The sequence below is a fragment of the Rhopalosiphum maidis genome, chromosome 4 (genome assembly GCF_003676215.2).
Source record: "Rhopalosiphum maidis isolate BTI-1 chromosome 4, ASM367621v3, whole genome shotgun sequence".
In the NCBI taxonomy this organism is placed as follows: Eukaryota; Metazoa; Arthropoda; class Insecta; order Hemiptera; family Aphididae; genus Rhopalosiphum; species Rhopalosiphum maidis.
This window is the reverse complement of record NC_040880.1, coordinates 10,688,224-10,707,129: the sequence shown is the minus strand read 5'-3', so window position 1 is coordinate 10,707,129 and position 18,906 is coordinate 10,688,224. Positions and strand designations below refer to the sequence as shown.

The 18,906-nt window shown below is 23.9% G+C and overlaps 2 protein-coding genes across 2 annotated transcripts; one reads left to right on the top strand and one right to left on the bottom strand.

Annotated features, from left to right (window-relative positions):
• Positions 1–3,053: 3,053 nt before the first annotated feature.
• Positions 3,054–12,049, bottom strand: LOC113552584 (mannosyl-oligosaccharide alpha-1,2-mannosidase IA). The gene is made up of 8 exons (XM_026955442.1): positions 11,203–12,049; positions 9,992–10,210; positions 9,636–9,815; positions 7,380–7,593; positions 4,573–4,797; positions 3,904–4,187; positions 3,685–3,801; positions 3,054–3,611 (listed from the first exon to the last, which is right to left on the bottom strand). Exons 1-8 carry the CDS (start codon positions 11,704–11,706, stop codon positions 3,492–3,494), a joined length of 1,863 nt encoding a protein of 620 aa, XP_026811243.1. The 5' UTR covers positions 11,707–12,049; the 3' UTR covers positions 3,054–3,491.
• A 2,686-nt stretch (positions 12,050–14,735) lies between these two features.
• On the top strand, positions 14,736–18,244 carry LOC113548465 (pre-mRNA-splicing factor CWC25 homolog). Its single transcript, XM_026949356.1, has 5 exons — positions 14,736–14,944; positions 15,019–15,132; positions 16,095–17,365; positions 17,758–18,020; positions 18,086–18,244. Exons 2-5 carry the CDS (start codon positions 15,039–15,041, stop codon positions 18,183–18,185), a joined length of 1,728 nt encoding a protein of 575 aa, XP_026805157.1. The 5' UTR covers positions 14,736–14,944; positions 15,019–15,038; the 3' UTR covers positions 18,186–18,244.
• The last annotated feature ends 662 nt before the right edge of the window (positions 18,245–18,906 follow it).

Below are 18,906 nucleotides of genomic sequence, written 5' to 3'. Positions count from 1 at the left end.
GTACAAAATATTTATTTTTGTATTATTATTTTTAAGTAACTATTATATAAATAAAAAAAAAAACATAATATATGTCAGCGTTTTTATTTTTCAATTGCGTATTTAATTTTGTCATTAAATCCTTATTGAACTGCAGCTTAATTATAGACAATATAATATAGTTTGATACTTATCAAAGATTTAGATACAACAAGGTATACTTTTAAAACATAAAACGCAAAAAAAACTATATTTTTTTTGTTTATTATTATGTTATTTTAAAAATAAACTTTAACACGCTTTTAAATTAATTTATTCTAAATTCAACTAAAAGCATAATAACACATCATAATAGTATTTATAATTTAGTTACTTAACAAGTGATTATAATAATATGATCATTAATTATGTCACTGCAAAAGTGAACCATTGGCATTAACTATATTTTTATATTTATATACACATAGTAGGTTTGCAGTTTGTACAAATAAATTACAATTTGAAAATAAATGCAAATGTGATATTATATTATTTGTTTTGAACATAATTGTAACAATCTACTTATAATTGAGTAGTCAAATAAATCAATTTATACAAAACTCCATTTTTAAAGGATGGAACAATACATAAATTATATTATGTAATTTTAAAATGTATAATTTTTATAGTATACAGAAAGTAGTTAAACAGTATTAATAATATAATATAGTAGTTGGTACAATTAACTAGAAAAAATAAACATTTTAATTTTTAAAATTAAATTATCTATGATCTAATGTAACATTTGCTTTTTTAGTTATTACACAACAAATAATTAATATAAAACATACATGTACACATTTAATTAATTACGCAATTTAAGCAGCAAATATTGTATTACTAAATAGTATAATATAAAACAAACCAGTGGCAAGGTGTGACTATAGGTTAAAGAGATGTAGAAAAATTAAATTAATCAGGCATAATAGCAATGTTATTGATAGTTGATACTCATATTTAGGCAATATCACACCAAAAATAAACAAATCTTATCTTAAAATCCACCACAATGAAATTTATGTAGATGACATGACATCAATCACTGAGCTAATTATAAATTATAATACTTATTAATATATATTTAATAAATAAATATAATACTTAAAAAATAATATAAAACAAAAAACTATTAATGGTGATGAACAAGACAAATTGGACATTGTTTTAAATTGTTTATTTTTCTATTTTATTCGTATTCCGGATGTTAACTGGAAATTGACCCTACGTCGTCACATGCACAACTAGTTTATTTTAAGAATATTACAAGAAAAAAGATTGACCAATATATACATAATATTACATTCAAATTTGAAAAAAAATATTTTATTTAAATATAATAAAACCAAATTCTTTGTCCATATTTTAAGTGGATAGACATTGTTTCATGTGAAGCTTTGCTACTGTTATAAGCCATAAGGCATGATTTGCTATATGTTTATGACTTGTGATGAGAACACTTAATAACTACCACATAAAATATATCATCCTGTGTAATATTAATATTTTATTAATGTGATAATTTAATGTCTATATATATTACATAATTTACAAAACTGTATTAATTAAACAATAAGTGGTAAAAATTGTAGAAAATAATGGTATATCTTTGAATTTTATGAAAATAATAAATTCATTTATTGAAACAGACAATATAGTTATGAAGTGTTTAAATGCTAAAAAAAAAGTAGTATACATATCAAATATTTTTGACATAAATATTGTATAATTAACTATATAATAAATATTTAATTCTCAAATGCAATGAATCATACACAATAAAAGCTGTTACATTTAAAAAAAACTATTTCATATTTTATTGATATAGCTTGAATCAATAAAACAATTTAATTAATTGTCTTTACTTGGAGGAAAATACAATTATGATGCAAACGTGAACAAACAAGAAAAAAACTGATTGTGAATTTTAAATTAAATTATTAGTTATTTTTTATTGTTTGAAAAATATAAATGCGATTATAACATATTAATGTAAGTTACAGGTATATTATTTAGGACTAGCAGATAGAGTTCTCTGTATGTTATTAACTATTGTATAATATAACTGTATTTTATGGTATAAAATTTACATTTATAAATTACATAAATTACATCAGACATTATGACTATGAGTATTATAAATACTATAGAAAACATTTTGCTTACAAATTAAGTGCAGGAAAATTACTTTACTTCCTTCAAACATAAAAAACAATAATTTATTATTCAAATTTAATAATTAAAACCACCACTAACTTAAACCTAATAAATACTAAAACATCTATTATATATACATTCATGTATCTTGTTTAACAAAGATAAAGTAAATTAAATCAGATCATTCTTTTAAAAGTATAAAAATGTATTATTATTATTATTATTATTATTTATCTACAAGTAATATTTAATAAAAGTAGGTCATAATTAGGGTTCAAGCTTGAGTATATTTTTAATTGATTTATGTGTATGGTATGTAGTGTAAAGGTACATTAAAAATTGACTTAGCATATATTTCACAAAAAGTCAGATCTGACAAATTTATACATTATTAAATGCAACCAATCTCTAAATGTAATTATTAATTAATAAATATTTCAATTTTATTTAATCATACATTTTTTGTACATAAATATAAAAAAAATTGTTTAGATAATTTTAATTCTATTTATATGTTAAACGTTTTTAGCACAAAACGTCCCAAACCCAAGTAATTATATTAAGTTTATTTATTGTTAGTTCTAAAACTTAAAATTAAAATCCTGTTAAAATAATTTTTCATTAATTTAAATTTTAGCAATACCTTTATAGCATTAGTAAATATTAAAATTTACATAATTCTAATGAGTTAAAAAGTATATCAATAGCTTCCAATTATCAAAATATATCAAGATCAAACAACATAATACTATACATTAGATCTGTGAAATTATAATTTGTTTTAAAAAATTAAAGATAACAAATACTAAAAATAATATTTTTTAAAGAAAAAAATTATAAGAGTTGTTAAAAAAACAAAAAAGATTGGCAAACAATAACAAAGACACTTGCTTAAAATTTGAATTATAGCTAGACAAAAAAAAAAATTAATTTATTATCACAGAAAATTAATTATATGAATCATTGAGAGTACTTTTCAAATACTTAGATTTAACAAAACAAAATCTACAAAACAATATGTAATAAATATACAAAGTTATTCAAAACTTGCACTTCATAAATAATGGTTTGTTTACAAGGTAACAGGTAAAATATTTTATACTTTTAATAACTCTGTATACTAATAAACAGCAGTTTATGTACTGTATATTCATACACGTTTTAGATTTTAATAAAAAATAAAAAAAAAACATAATTACCTAATGTATGTCAAAGAATTTCAAAAACTAATTTGGCTTTTGATATGTTTAACATACATTAAAAATTCATAAACAAAGTTCTTGGCATTCTAGATGTATAATTCACAACAATTACAAAACTCATTGATGCATTCTGTATTGAGAATTAAGATCTTTAACAGGAAGTGGATGAGCTTCTGAATTGAACACCCATTTATCCAATGGAATTAGATTATCATCACTGAATAAAAGGTATAAATACTAGAACAAAATTTATAAATAAATAAGATTATAATAATTTTATTTCATCTAATCAGTAATCAACGTTACATACTTTTAGAGTTTCTGCAAAAAAGTAACTTTGTTGAACATCATCTTTATTTGAATTTATTTGGTAAACATCTTTAATTCCACTGTATCCACCAGATACTCTACAGTGTTTTTCAAAAGCCTTAATAGAATAAAACCAAAATATATAAAACTATTTCGAAAACCGAGTCTGATAACTAATTATTAGCAATTGTTATGTTTGAAAAAGTAAAATAATTCTTACTTGTACGGCCTCCCATCCCCATTCTCGATATTTGTTGTCATGTGTTAATCTCCATAAGACAAAATATGACTCAACTGTTTCAGGCCGTAGAATATTGTATTTTTCATTACCACGCACTGCAATTGCTTCATAATTATCTGTAAATCTAAAAGCTTCAGGCCCTAATTTAGTAGCTGTTTTATCATAAGCTACATGGCACGTTTCTGTTAAACTAGCTCCAAGATCGGTATAGTGCTTAGACGCATCACTGCCTAGAGTATGCCCGGCAAGCGCAAACATTCCACCTAAAACATATGCATAAAATCCAGTTTTTATTAGTTATTGAATAAAATAATTAGCTTTAATCATAATAATCCATGTATTAATTGTTTAAAAGTTTAAATTATTAATTTTTTTAAGGACAGTTTAGTTCATAAAATTACATTTAGCAATATAATTAAAAACTATTTATTTTTGAAAATGTAATGGTAACTAGAGATTTAATCTAGAAAAATAGTAATTCTTTGAAATTTGAATAAGACATAAATAATTTCTACCAAAAAAACACTGTATATATTGTGTAACATCTAACTGGACTACATAAAACCAAGTTTTTAATAAACAGATGTTAGATAAAAAAAAACTAAAATAACTATACTTATTAGTCATATTATGTTCAATATTGCTTACCTGCAAAACATGATAAATGATCCATTTTATGTTCAAGTCGATCAAAACGCATATCTGCTAAATATGTTAGTCCCGTATACGATGTCTGTACTAGGTTATCCATCACACTTGCCATGGCATCATCAAACATGTCACGTGCTATTAAATCTTTACCATTAGATTGTATATATGCTTTCAACAAATATTCATAAAAACTATCACCAAGGCCTCCCAATGATACATGGCCTAAAATAAATATGAATATGTATGTAATATGTTATACTTAGGTAGATAATATGATAAATAGTAGTTACAAAACATTTTAATTATATTAAAATAATTATAATTATCTTGTACATATTTATAAATATATAATATATAATTGAAAAACATTGGTAAAGTTAAAAAAAACTCTCTATCATTTTTGATTTATAGTTTTAAAAACATGGTTATGTGACAAATAGCAAATTATAAGTTTTTAAAATTGTATAATAAATTATGTATGTTCCCTAATAAAAACTAAAAAGAAGAAATATATTATGATAATATATGTGGGAAAGGTTGTCTCTGCTTTGGCAGTCACCGGATAAACTAAATCTTTAGGCACCTTATTCCTTAGGGTTAAATTTGAATTTTTAAAGAAAAATTTGTCTTATTATACAAAAAAAAACTAATAATTAATTTATATACGATAATTCTTGGATACAATATTAGTAAATTGAGTAGGACCCTGGACTCAAATTACAGATGAAGCCTGTCAGAATATTTTATTTCATTACTTGTATTATGGTAGGATCTGTGTCAAGCTGTTTTAAGATTATTCATTTTGTTAGTATTATTAATAATTACATAATCTAAACAAGGCAATTATTATTTATAGGCTAAATATTATACGACTTTAAAATGCATAAAATAGAAGATAAGTAGGTGTTTGAAAGATAATATAAAACAAAACCAACATTTCTAAAAAAATTGTGAAAATAATTGAAGATAAGGAGATAATTTATTGCTAGAGATTATTTTTAATAGCATCAATATTGAGTGAAATGTATATTCAATAGTATTATAAAAAAAGTGTACATTGTGTATAATAAAATGTTTACATAAAATATACATGGTGATTTACCAAGTGTATTCACATAACCTAATCTTTGTCCTACAATAAAATGTTTTTTATACACTTAAAATGTTCAATAACTTAGATTATTAAAGAGTATTGATATAAATCTAATTTTTTTTTGAATATGTAGATATATATAAATCAAAATTTCTGGATAATGAAATATACTTAAGAATCATGAATAATTTAGTATAATAACGATTTTAGATAAAATATAAAATACCTAGACATAATATTTAGTCTAGTATTATTTATATTCTGATAATTTTTACAATTAATATACTTATTTATTATATTAAACACTGAATGGCAATTTAAAAAATATACATACATGTAAGTTATAATTACAATGTACAAATTATGAAAAATATATGTAAGCAACATGAGTAGATAATTGAAGATGAGGCCAATTACTATGGTATAGTTTAAGTATAATATTATTAGTATAACAATGCATTCTATGAAGGGGATGATTGAAAGGGAAGACACATAGAGCTGAACTTAGTTACAAGCTGCACGAGAGCAGACTTTTAAAAAAATTTATGTTTGCAACTATAACATTTTAAATAAACAAAGTCTCATCATCTTCGCATCTTCTAAATCTATTGTATTTATAATAGGCACAAAGTTTTATAACTTTTAAACTACTCGTTAAAAATTTTATTTATACATACATATTTAAACAAATAATTTTCAATAAAAATTTGTTTTAATCAAAAAAAAAAAAATATGATTTGTTAATAATTAACAAATTTATGTAAATATTTCATTTTTAGAAATACAAAAACCAAAATTTTAATAAATTAATAATTTAATGAAAAATAAAGATACCTAAGCATGCTTAATAAATTATTTGTATACTGTAGTGAACCCTAACTATAATTTAGATACTCCTCGTTAAAAAAATAAACATGTATAATTTTGAATTAATGGCTTACATAAAATAATGAGCCACTTTAATCAAAAATTAATGAAGTTAAACCTCATTATATACATTATATAAAATGAAATGTTGACTTATAGATAATAAAATTTTTCATTGAATTTGACACTATTAAAAAAAATAATCAATACTATTTGTTTTAAACAATAACTAAGTTAATAATTTACTTATTGTTTAAAACAAACAACCTTGAACATTATAAAAATATAAGTTTAAAGTATGACTAATTATTTGCAATTATAATAAAAATAATAGTAAATTTCAGGTATAGTCTATAATAGATATTTATCTATTTTAAGATCAAATATAAGTAATAGCATTTATTAAATAAATAATAAATGTTACGTGTTTATACATAGTAATATTATAAATGGTCTCCTAATCAACCTATCAAATAAAAAAGTAACTAGTTGATATGCAAAAGTAATAATAGTAGAAAATACTTAGTAAAGTTATTATAAGTTATTATTATTATTTTTTAGTAAATATATAACATTATATAACATAATAATAGTAATTATTTAATAACCTATTTTAATCAAGTATATAGCAGTTTAATTCTGACTCATAAGGTTCAAACGGAATAAAATAAATCTAAATTAATTAATAAACATTTAAATATAATATTATGTCAGGTACTTGGACTAAAATATTTTTATTTGATTATAACTTTTCTACAAATAAATTATATTTTATTAATTTTTATTAAATTAAATTTTAGATTTTAATAAATAGAAACAATTAAATAATATAAAAAATACTTACGTTGTCCCCATTTTCCAGTAATTGGATTTAAGAAATTAGGATATAATCCATTAGGCCGATCAAGACTTCTCACAAATTGTCTAATATTATCAACTTTTTGTCTATAAATGTCATTGCCAGTGATATCTGATAAGTATACGAATTCTAGATGTAGTGTACCAAATTCTGATAGTATACTACTACCACCACTTACCCAAAAATAATTTTTGCTGTTCTAAATAAAACACCATGAAAACTATTATTATTTATTAGTAAAAATAATTTTATAAAACATCATTGAATCAATAAAAACTATGCTAAGTATTGTGTATGTTTTTGCACCAAAATCTACCAAAACAATGAAAGTATTAATTTCTATGAAATGAAAACAATTATTTTATCATTTGAATTAATTTGTATCTTTCATATTTTTTTATTAATCTTTATATCAGAATGATTTTTTGATTTATAAAGAATATTTAAAATCTGTGTTAGAATAGTATAATAAGCAAATGTGATAATTTATGAACATTTTAACTATGAATAATACGAGGACAGAAACTGACGCGATATATTATTTTATGTAAGTATATCTAAGCAATATTTTCTCTTAAACCAATGGAATGTATAAGTTTAGTATTGGATGAAATTTTCAATACAAATGGGTTAGTATGGTAATATAGTTTGGAATAAAAATATTTGTATAGTTTGATGGCTAATTTGTCAACTGATTTGATTTGGCACAGCCTCAAATTTGGACCGCATATACCCATATTGGTCGCAAAATATATTTATACATAAGTTTGATGTGGATTGGGAGATAGGACGATGTAGATGTGGTCGGCTATTGAAGGTTATTAATTTTATTTTAAGGTGGGGACCATAAGTTAGTCTTTTATCAAGCGTAATGCTGAGAATTGAGATATTTGGCAATAGAGAATGATAGAATTTAAAGTACCCTGGAAGTAAACAGGTCTGTTCTTTTTAAAGTAAAAGGTACATAAACAGAATTGTCTGAACTTATTTGTTCGCCACTTAGTTGCCCAGTTGTCAATTGAATCTAAGTGGATTTGTAGAAGGTTGAATAGAATGACTAAAATAATTGTATAAAATAATATATCACATATCTATAAAATACATATGGGTAAAGTAAAAGGAAAAAGATAAAAAAAGTGTGAAATTTTACTATTATAGTTTTATTAATAATAGGTCCTACAAAAAAATCCATTATTTTTTATTTCAGTATCAAAAAATAGAATCAAGAAATATTTAAATAGATAAGTTTGCAAATTCATTTAATACTTTAATTATCCAACTTTGATATGATTCAAATTTAGTTATTAAAGATACTTTTTTGGGCCCTTCAGTAAAGGTAAAACAAATACAAATGTATTTCCATGATAATAAAAATTGAAACGAATAGTTATAATTAAAATATAATATAATTTATGCCAAATAAAAAATAACTAGAAACAGATATTCAACAAATTAAAGCATAATTCTCAAGTGATTCTTCTTAACTAAACTTTCAAGAACTTCTAAGAAATAAGATAAATAAAACCCTCAATTGGAATTCATAGTCACAATTAATGAAGTGTAGATAAAAATATAGATAGTATTTTATCATTTTTAATATTTCATTCCATATTGTTAGTTAATAAGCAAAATATTCTAAATATCTATTATGCAATTAAACATGAAAATAAATAATATTAAATGTAGCTGTTTAAAAAATTTAAAAGTGACAAAAGTATAAATATATATACTTTAATTAGTACATTTAAATTAGTCTAATCATAACAATTAAAATATTTTTTGATATAATAAAAATATATTAAACTATATTGTAATTTAATTAAGTTATAAATTATAATACAATACACTAAATTGTGCAGTAGTAAAAATGTAAAGAATAGTACTCTATTATTATAACCTATTCATAATACTTTTTATTTTTATTGCCATAATTTATTTTTGATTATAAGTTAATTAACTTAAATATTTTAATACGATACTATATTATGCTACAGGAAAAATTTAGATAAGAGTACTTAACATACAATTTCTACGCTTTGATTGGTTTTAATATTATTTTAATGTGTATTATTAATTTGGAATTATGTTATAATGAACAGGAAACATTTAAGACTAGTCTCGAATTAAAATTTATATTAATGCCTCAAAAATTATTAAGTTTTCCATGTAATTATTAAATAATTATTATGATATTTTTTAAGTTAGTCATAGATTACAAATAAATTTAAAAATAATACTTACCCCTGTTTTTAGATTGACTAATGAATATGGGATTCCAGTTGGAGTTTGAAATGCCGGTAATAATTTGTTTGCTATATATTCAGCTTTATCACGGAATATAGTATCACCAGTCATAGCATAACATGTAAGAAAACCGCCAATAAAACGAATATTTGTTTCAAAAACTGATATATCTATTTTCTATAAAAAAATAAAAAATAATATACAAATTAATATTAATTTTAATGTATGAGTGGAAGAGGGTAATATTTGTATGTACATACTACATACATGTTTAATAACTTTTATTTCTAATATGTAGGTTTTTTCTAGTCATTAATTTTTATTTTTTTTTATAATAGAACTTATCTACTTACCATATTTTCTAAAGTAAAATTATTCGCAACCCAATCTCTTCCAAGTTTATACTCATCATGTAATCCCATAATTAATAATGTGTCCAATGAATCAACAATAGTTGCACCCATACTTGCTGAGCCAAATACACTTCCAGAATGATCTCTTTTTGATACAGGTCTTAATTCATTTTTACCCCATGCATATTTAACATAATTATCCCAACCATGTTTCATCATCTAAATAAAAAATAAATATGAGTAAATATATAATTATAAATAAAATAAAACAAATTATTAAGTAGGTATAAAAATATATTTTTAAGACAAATAAATTATGTTTAAATATAATACATAAGATAATATATTACATTCTTACTGCTATTTTCCAAGTTTTATCTAAAATAATTTAAGAAAAAAAAAAATGGTGAACACTGATAATAAATTAATGTTATAATATTTAAAATTATCGTTAATAATAATTGTTAAAACAGTCATATTCTAATTGTATATTTATCATAATTATTAGTATTAGTAAGTACCTATAATCATATACATGACTAATACTAACACAAAATAATAAAAAATGAATGCATTTTTAAAGATTTGTAAGGTACTTTTGAATTTTATTTAGTGCATTAAAACCTGACCTAGATAAAAGTAAGTGAGGATTTTTTATTTAGGATACTTATTAAAAGTTCAGATTAATACTATTTTAGCAACTTTGAATTTTATATTATTTATCATACAATTTAATGAACTATAGTCTAGCAATAAACTCTTCACACTTAATAATTATAGAGGATTATACTAATAAATGAATTAGTCATAAATTTAGACTCCTCTTTGTTATATTCACAACATCTCTATACTCTATTATCCAATTAGGCTAGAGACCATTGTACACCTACCTCATACATAGTGCTTCAACTATAGATTTGGGAGCATAGGTATAGGTAAAATTATTTATATATATATTTATATAGTTTAGTGTTGAAGTCTTGGGGCTTTCTTGTGAAATAAGGAGGATTCTTTGGTGGTGCAATACATACCCAGCACCTTCACTAGTTGTGGCACTGCTCACACATATCTATTCAAAATGTAAATTTTGACAATTTGTTCATTTTTTTTTTTTATTATGTTAACTTAAAATTTAGTTACTTTATTTAAGCACTTTATAATAGATATTGTAAGAGCTACCTAGGTATTTTGCAAGTATAAAAAGTACTCACTTCTTTAATTTTGTTTCGTCTTTGTCTCAACTCAGAATTCTCATACGTTTTACTAGTTTCAACGTGTTCAACAATTGATTCGGCTTCAGAAATGAAACTATTGTTATTTATGTGCCGTTTTATAATATTTCCAGTGTCTGGTCTTTCTAACACTTTTCGTTTGTCTGAATAGTCCTCATCAATTTTGGCCTCCAATGCTTGTTTGTCCCAAGCTGCGTGCGGGTCCTCCAGTACTCCATCGTGCCTAGAGTTACCGTGAGCTGGCAACAACAGTTCGGGCCCCGCATTCTGTATGTGCTTGTAAACATTGTTAATAGTGCCACCATAAGTCGCTTTAAACTCAGGTAAATAGAACACGGCTCCAAAGCAGATGATGGTCAGGGAGATGAATACCAGCACGACCAGACACAGTTCGCTGTTCCTCCGGGTCCGCCTGCTGAACGGCACTGGTGCGCCATTGAGATACTTGTGATATTGAGGCAGTAGCAAAGTCGAGTTCGTCATTGTTAAAACGATTGGTCGCGGACATGCACTTTCATATAATAACAACGACAACAATAATAACGATTATCGCGACCTGGTGCTGGACACATTAAATTTTGAGCATAATAATATGATCAGCGTCGGGCCTCTTGTGCGGAGAGGAGCGGGATTTGATTCTTTATGAAAATTTTTTTACGATTAATTATGATAGCTAGGTGTACCTATTAATAAACGATACTCGGCCCCGTTGTTGACGACGAGTGATGACGGCCGTAGTTGTAGCACATTCACACTCCACCTACCAACTAAATTGCTATAGAACATAGGTGGTATGAATCTGCTGCTGCTGCTAGCCCGACTAATGAGCCAGTATGGGTTCGATACAGATCATCATCTCTCCTCTACCAACCAAAACAACACTGTTATCAGTTATCACTCCACGTCCCGCAACAGCCAACAGTCGTCATATTTAAATTTTTTCAATACGATAACAATCGCCGCCGTTCCCGAGAGGTCATATATTTTTTATAATAATAAAATAAACACCTTGAATAAAATAATCTATATAGGTAGGCAATACGAAATTATATAGAACATTTCAACTATTTTCAACCATTACAAAATCAGTGGAATCACCGTCCATTGGTCAATGTCCATCGAACAATACTGTAGCATTACTGCACAATTATGAATGGTTAATAATAATAATAATAGCCGTTTTTCTATCGTTATTCTAATATTTTGTATTATTATATTATAGGCAATTATTTTTTTTTAAGGTGTCATACACAATAGTTTGGATTTATAAATAACTAATTACCATTGTTTAACAATTCACTGTGGTTATTGTAGAATAATATATAAAGTATTATAATAATATGATACTAGCGGAGAAGGGAGTGGTGGTTTGGTTGTTTGGTAAAATAAATAATAATTCCCATTCCCAAAATACCCATATTCCTCAAACACTAATATTGTATAATATTTTATTAATTAATGATTTAGTAATTTCTTCCTCTTAGGTATAAATAAAAATTTAAAGTTAACAAATGTTTACTGTTGTAGAAATATTGTATTTGAATTAATTAAGCGTTGATTAACCGTTATTTATGATTTATGTTTTATGAGTTAAAAATGTCTTGATTATTTAACCACGTTTTATTGTTTTAGCTTTAGCACAATATAGAATAGAGCATAGGAGTAAAAATTAATATGCTAAAGAGAAAACAATTACCATTGTTATTGTGGGTGGGGGAACGATGAGATGATGAGAATACTTTTTATTGTTCAATTTAAATTTAAATTTAAGTACGATAATTAAAAAAATTAAACTAAGTCTCTTCACCCATTGTAGGCATCCTACTATCCTAGTGGTCAGTAATCGGCGTGCCGAAACCCGGAAGTCGAAAAATACAACCGTAGTAATTCTGATTAAAAAATAAACGATATGTTTTGGTCCTGTTTCCATCATTATTTAATGACACACCTACTACCTACCTACTAAACAGTATTAATACACACACAACATTTTCAAGAACGAATAACTAATTATTTAATTGGTATACGGTATACCTATTGTCCGGTTTTTAAATGGATACAATTATATGGTGTTTGACAAAATATTATAATTTTTAATAATAATGATAGGTAGTCGATAATAAATGATTAGTTTAAGATTTTTTTATAGAATTTGCTCATATTTTTCATTCTGATTTCTGATTTGTTAAATATCCAACAGTTCAACACTATATATTGGTACAGACAGATTTTCAGCAGGTACCCCACTATGAAATGTGATAACAGATAGGTACATAAAATCATTAAAAACCATTTATTAGATATCTATTTAAAAAATAAAATTATTATTAATAGTTAATACATTGATGAATACAGAATGCAGATTTTCTAAGTAAATAATAAGTAAGTAATGGATTTAAATGCTTATAAAAACAAGAAAAATATCTTTAAAAAATACGATTTAAGACTCTTAACTTATCACTCACAATAATAGAAATTTTTTTAAAAAGTGCACTAAAAAAATGATCTTAAAATTATTTTTAACATTGAAAAAGTTTGATTAATTATATAAATTTTTATTTTTAAGTATAAATTATTTGTACCATCATATATGTAACTTGGTGGAGCGAATGGGAGCATTACCTCCACCAACTATTTACTGAACCATACTATTACCATTACCTAGTTAATTGCAGGTATAAAGTTCCTTTATAATTCTTATATAATTATTTAAAAAAAGTAGTATTTTTATTATTGTTTGGTATAAAATTAATAGTATATAATAACAAAAAATGTTTGCTTAAGTAAAATGAGTTAAATGAAAAATGTTTGTAAAAATGATCAAACAGTTTTATAGTTATATTATAAAAATTAAATTTAAATAAGATTATGAAAATGTGTAAAAAAAATGTGTAAATTCGCAAAAATTAACAGTACATACGTCATGCAAATTATAATAGCCCCCCCCCAAATTCAAAACTCAAATTGCGTCTATGCGAAGACTTCTTTTTCCTAATATCATTTTTATTATAATTATTTAATACGTACTATATTCATGTACGGCTAAAAAAATATACTAGGTAGGTACGAATTATTACTGTGATTTGTTGATATAAATAAAAATGAGGTAGTCTCGCATAACAGAAAAATATCCTTAGGCGTTTCTGTATACATCAATTGTTTGTTCTGGAGGATGGGGACTTAGATAGTCCTTAGGACTTAGATCATAATATTCGATTTTAAACGATTGTATATGATTTAAACTTTAAATGTATCTTTGGTAATTGGTAGTTTGGTGTACCGCGCGGCGCGCGTCGGCACATAACTTCTTGAACCGTCAACCGTTAACCTATATGCGGGATTAAATAAACAAATAAATGTATTTAGTCATGAAGATACAGCGATACGTATCGATACGCTCCAATTTTTTTACTGAAAATCTTGATGATTTTGTTGTTGCTGTTATCTATTTGGCTCTTTTTGATAATGACAACATTGTAGATTATTATTATTTTCAATAACAACAAAGCGTGCAATCACCAATTTTAAAAATTGTTTTTGTGGTTTACATAATAATTTCTATAAAAGTATAATTTCTAATAGAATACCTATAGGTATTGAATTCAATTACTGAATAGATTTATTGTTTTGTCTGTTTTCATACTTAAAAGTCCAGTTCAATTTATTTGAAAAACAAAGTGTAATACACCTCAAGCTGCTTGATATTGTTAAACTTAACTTAGTAAATATAATATACAAATTATCATTTATTTTTATTTTAAATAATTTAACACTGTTATATATAATATGTCTTAGATTTATTTAAAGTATCTATCATGGATTGGATGTACGATGGTACACGAATACAAAAAGACGACTATCTTTTGGGGAAGAAAATTGATAAAAAATATGGTGAAAGCACAGATAATGGTAATTGTCTATAAAATTGTTGCACATATAGTTTATCTTACATTATTCATACACAATAATATACTACCTATAGTTTATTTATTACATGTTTTTAGCGTTGAACATTTATTAAAGTTGATTTTTGACATTTTGTAAATCAATTGACATTAAATATTATATTAATATTTACCAAATAAAAAATATGTACAGTATAACTTGTTTAAAAATGCCATCCCGCATAAGACAATGTTTTCTATTAGTCCTTAGACAATACCCATACTGGTTAATGAAAAAATTACTTGTTAAGACACTTAATTAATAAAATGATTTCTCACTGTCTTAAGCAAACAAAAATAGATACTTTTATTAATATAAATTTGAAAATAATAAAATGGAAAAATAATAATGATTAAAATATTACATACATATGTAATTGTACATTTTTTAATCATATTCCATAGAAAAAATAAATATGTATGTAAATAAAATCAATATTTTAACTACTTATTTTTTTATTTCAATTTTTGCATAAGGTGTTTTTGTGCTTAAGATATTTTAGAGAGTTGGTCTTTTGAAGAGTGTTATAACAAAAAAAAAAAAATAAATAAAAATTTTTTTTTTATAAAAATATATTATAATAATTGTTAATTGTTTAATTGTTTAGATTAACAAAATATAAAAACTCTTTTAGGATCACTATCTGTAAAAAATTAAAAACTTAAAATGTATGAGTTTGTTGTAAATATTAAATAATGAAAATCATTTTGTGGTTGTTAATTTGATTTATTCTTTTAAACCAAATTTAATTTGTATAGGTACTTAATCAATATATTTTAATTTGATTTTTATTCAAGTCCTATTAAAAAGTATTAATTATAAACTTATTTTAAAGTTTAATATAAACTCATTGTAATATATTGCAATATTTAATTTATATACCTAAAAAAAAAAATTATTAAATTATATTTTCCTATTTATTTTAGATTCAATTTTACCACCAAAAATATGCTCAACTGATAAATTTTCTCAAGTAGACTTGACAAAAAAAATTTCAGAGGATCCATTGGTAAATATAAAAAAGCGAGAAATTGAAGTTGCACAAAAAATTCTTCAAAATCCAATGCGTTTGAAAAAACAACAAAATATTCAAAAAGAAAAACATACTATTGATGATCATCAGCTAGATATGATATTAGTTAGCCGTTTGAAATCATATGAAAAAGCTGGATTAGATCTCGCAAAAATATTGTCAATTACCAAACATAAAGAAAAAAAAGAACATAAAAGAAAACACAAGACAGATAAATCTAGTTCTGAAGAAGATGAAAAAAATGTCAATAAAAAATTGACAAACAAGAAAAAAAAACAATTACAAAAGTCAGGTAGTTTTGAACGAGAGAACAAAAAACAAAACGATAAAAAATCTCTTAAATATGAAGATGATAAGCAAAAAGACAACAAAAATAAAAGGGAAAGAAAGACATCAATTTCATCTTCAGATGATAAAGTTTCTTCTAAGAGAAATAAATTAACAAAAGAATATAAACATCATAAGAATGATAACCAAAAACATAAAGATCATTATAGAAATCATAGATCAGTTAGTATTGATGATAGAGATAATAATTTTCAAGATTATAAAAATAAAAGAAATGAACGTAACAGATCTATCTCAAAAGAAAAATATGAACAAAATGATAAAACTTCAAAATATAAACATGGAAATAATCATTATGTTGGTGATAATAATAACAAAAAGTATAGTGATGACATGAAAAAAGATAGAAAATATAAAGAGCAAGAATCTAAGAGTAGAGAGAAAAGACATGATAATAAAAACAAACGAACATTAAGTTCAGACAGAGAATTGGAACGTAAAAAACCAAACAGTACTTCTGAACATGGTAAATATAAGACTAAAAATAATGAGTACAATCATAGATCAAACAGTTCTGACAAAGAACACGAGTCAAAAGTTTCTAAGGATTCAATAAATAAGCATGGACATCATAAAAAATTGAATAGTCGAAGAAGTAGATCACCAGAGAGTCCCCCAAAAGGGAACAAACATCTCAAAACAAATGAAATTAAAAAAGATAAAAAAAGACAAAATTCCAGTAGTTCATCAAGTTCAGAAGATGAAAGAAAGAAAAATAGTACAGTGAAGCAGATCTCCAAACATCGACATAGTCCAGAACTTCAATCAGATAGTGACAAAGATGAACATAAAGGCAACCAGAACTATGGATTATATGTAAGACACTTTCATTAAATAAATAAAACCCTCAAGTATTATTGTAGTATTACAATAGCTGAGATAAAATGTTTTATATATTAAATTTGATTTTGGGTTATTTCTATTACATTTTTAATACAATTAAAATTAATCTTTAAAGTAAAAATTAATTTTTACTAATTATTTTAAGTTCTAAGTTCTTAAATATTAATTTAAAAATTACTTAGTTTTAACATTATCAAATGTTAATTGTCTTTAAATTTCTAAAATAATTACATTGGCTTTTAACTCCGTTGTTAAAAAATTAGAAATATGTGTACATAATACATTTAAAAACTAAACGAGACCTATAGCCTTTAGCCTGTAGTGTAATAAAATAAATAACTAAATAAAAATATATTATTTAATAGGTTCCTAATGGTAAAATTGTAAGAAAATCATCTATTAGTCCAACACCTGTAAAAGAGAAAAAAAATTCAAGTATTGTTCGACCCAAATCGCCTCCTGCCAAGAAAAGGAAATTGACTGAAAAAGAAATGGAAAAAATGAGAATGGAAATGATGGAAAATGCTAAAGTTAGAGATAAAGAACGCTCCTCTAATGTAAAACGTTACAGAAAAGAAGATAAAAAAGAAGAGGAAAAACAAAAACCATATAATAAAGAGTTTTTAATGTGAGTACCCATTTATACAATTTTTAAAGTTTTCCAAATAATTAACACATTAAAAAAAATTTCAGTAAACAAATGGCACATGCAGCTTCACAAGTTAGTGTTGAAAGAAGTATCAAGTCAAATGTTAATAAACTACAAAAAAATAATAATAGTATTGCTGATTAATCTTGTGTATTTGTATGTAAATTATCAATATTGTTTTTTTTTTTTTTAATTAATGTTTCATTGAGTTCATTATGATTTTAATATTTGTATTTTTATGCATTTTATGTAATTACATTTGTTTTTAATTACCTCATTTATAATATACTATTATTAATGCCATTAAAGTTAATTTGATTTATTTATTTTGTATTTACCGTATGTAAATTAAAAATACATGTATGAGTACCTGACTCTCGAATTAACTTAAAGAGATGTCAGCATTATTTGTTTTCTTTCTGGGCTATGTGCAGTTTAGAAAATTTGCGTTTATCAAAACAAATCTTGGGATGATAGCTTTGATATTAGTGTGAATTAAACTTTACTATTATTAAATTTAAAACAGAACATAATATAATATGTTTGAATGTTTTGATTTTTCTATGGTATATAATGAGTATTTTTAGATTGTAACATATCACATATTATAACTTAAATGAAAATTGAAATATTGTAGAAAAACTCTGCATAAAATCACGATTCCTTTTTCTAACTTTAAATCTGATAATAACTTAATTCACTTCATACAAACAAAAATATAAAATACTTTAATTCTATGACATATCTATGATTCACTTTAATATTAAAGTTAATAACATAAAATTGATTCTGTTTGATATAAATATTGTTGTGGATGGTAAGAAAGAAAATAAATAGTGTGCTGACATCCTTTTAATCTGGTGTG

What these genes read in the sequence shown, in the direction of transcription:
- LOC113548465 (XM_026949356.1), top strand. Translation starts at nt 15,039, where the DNA reads ATGGATTGGATGTACGATGGTACACGAATACAAAAAGACGACTATCTT. An exon ending in TGGTGAAAGCACAGATAATG is followed by an intron (nt 15,133 to 16,094) that starts GTAATTGTCTAT and finishes TATTTATTTTAG; the next exon opens with ATTCAATTTTACCACCAAAA. An exon ending in TATAATAAAGAGTTTTTAAT is followed by an intron (nt 18,021 to 18,085) that starts GTGAGTACCCAT and finishes AAAAAATTTCAG; the next exon opens with TAAACAAATGGCACATGCAG.
- LOC113552584 (XM_026955442.1), bottom strand. Translation starts at nt 11,706, where the DNA reads ATGACGAACTCGACTTTGCTACTGCCTCAATATCACAAGTATCTCAAT. An exon ending in ATTTTACTTTAGAAAATATG is followed by an intron (nt 9,816 to 9,991) that starts GTAAGTAGATAA and finishes ATTTTTTTATAG; the next exon opens with AAAATAGATATATCAGTTTT. An exon ending in TCATTTATCATGTTTTGCAG is followed by an intron (nt 4,188 to 4,572) that starts GTAAGCAATATT and finishes CATATGTTTTAG; the next exon opens with GTGGAATGTTTGCGCTTGCC.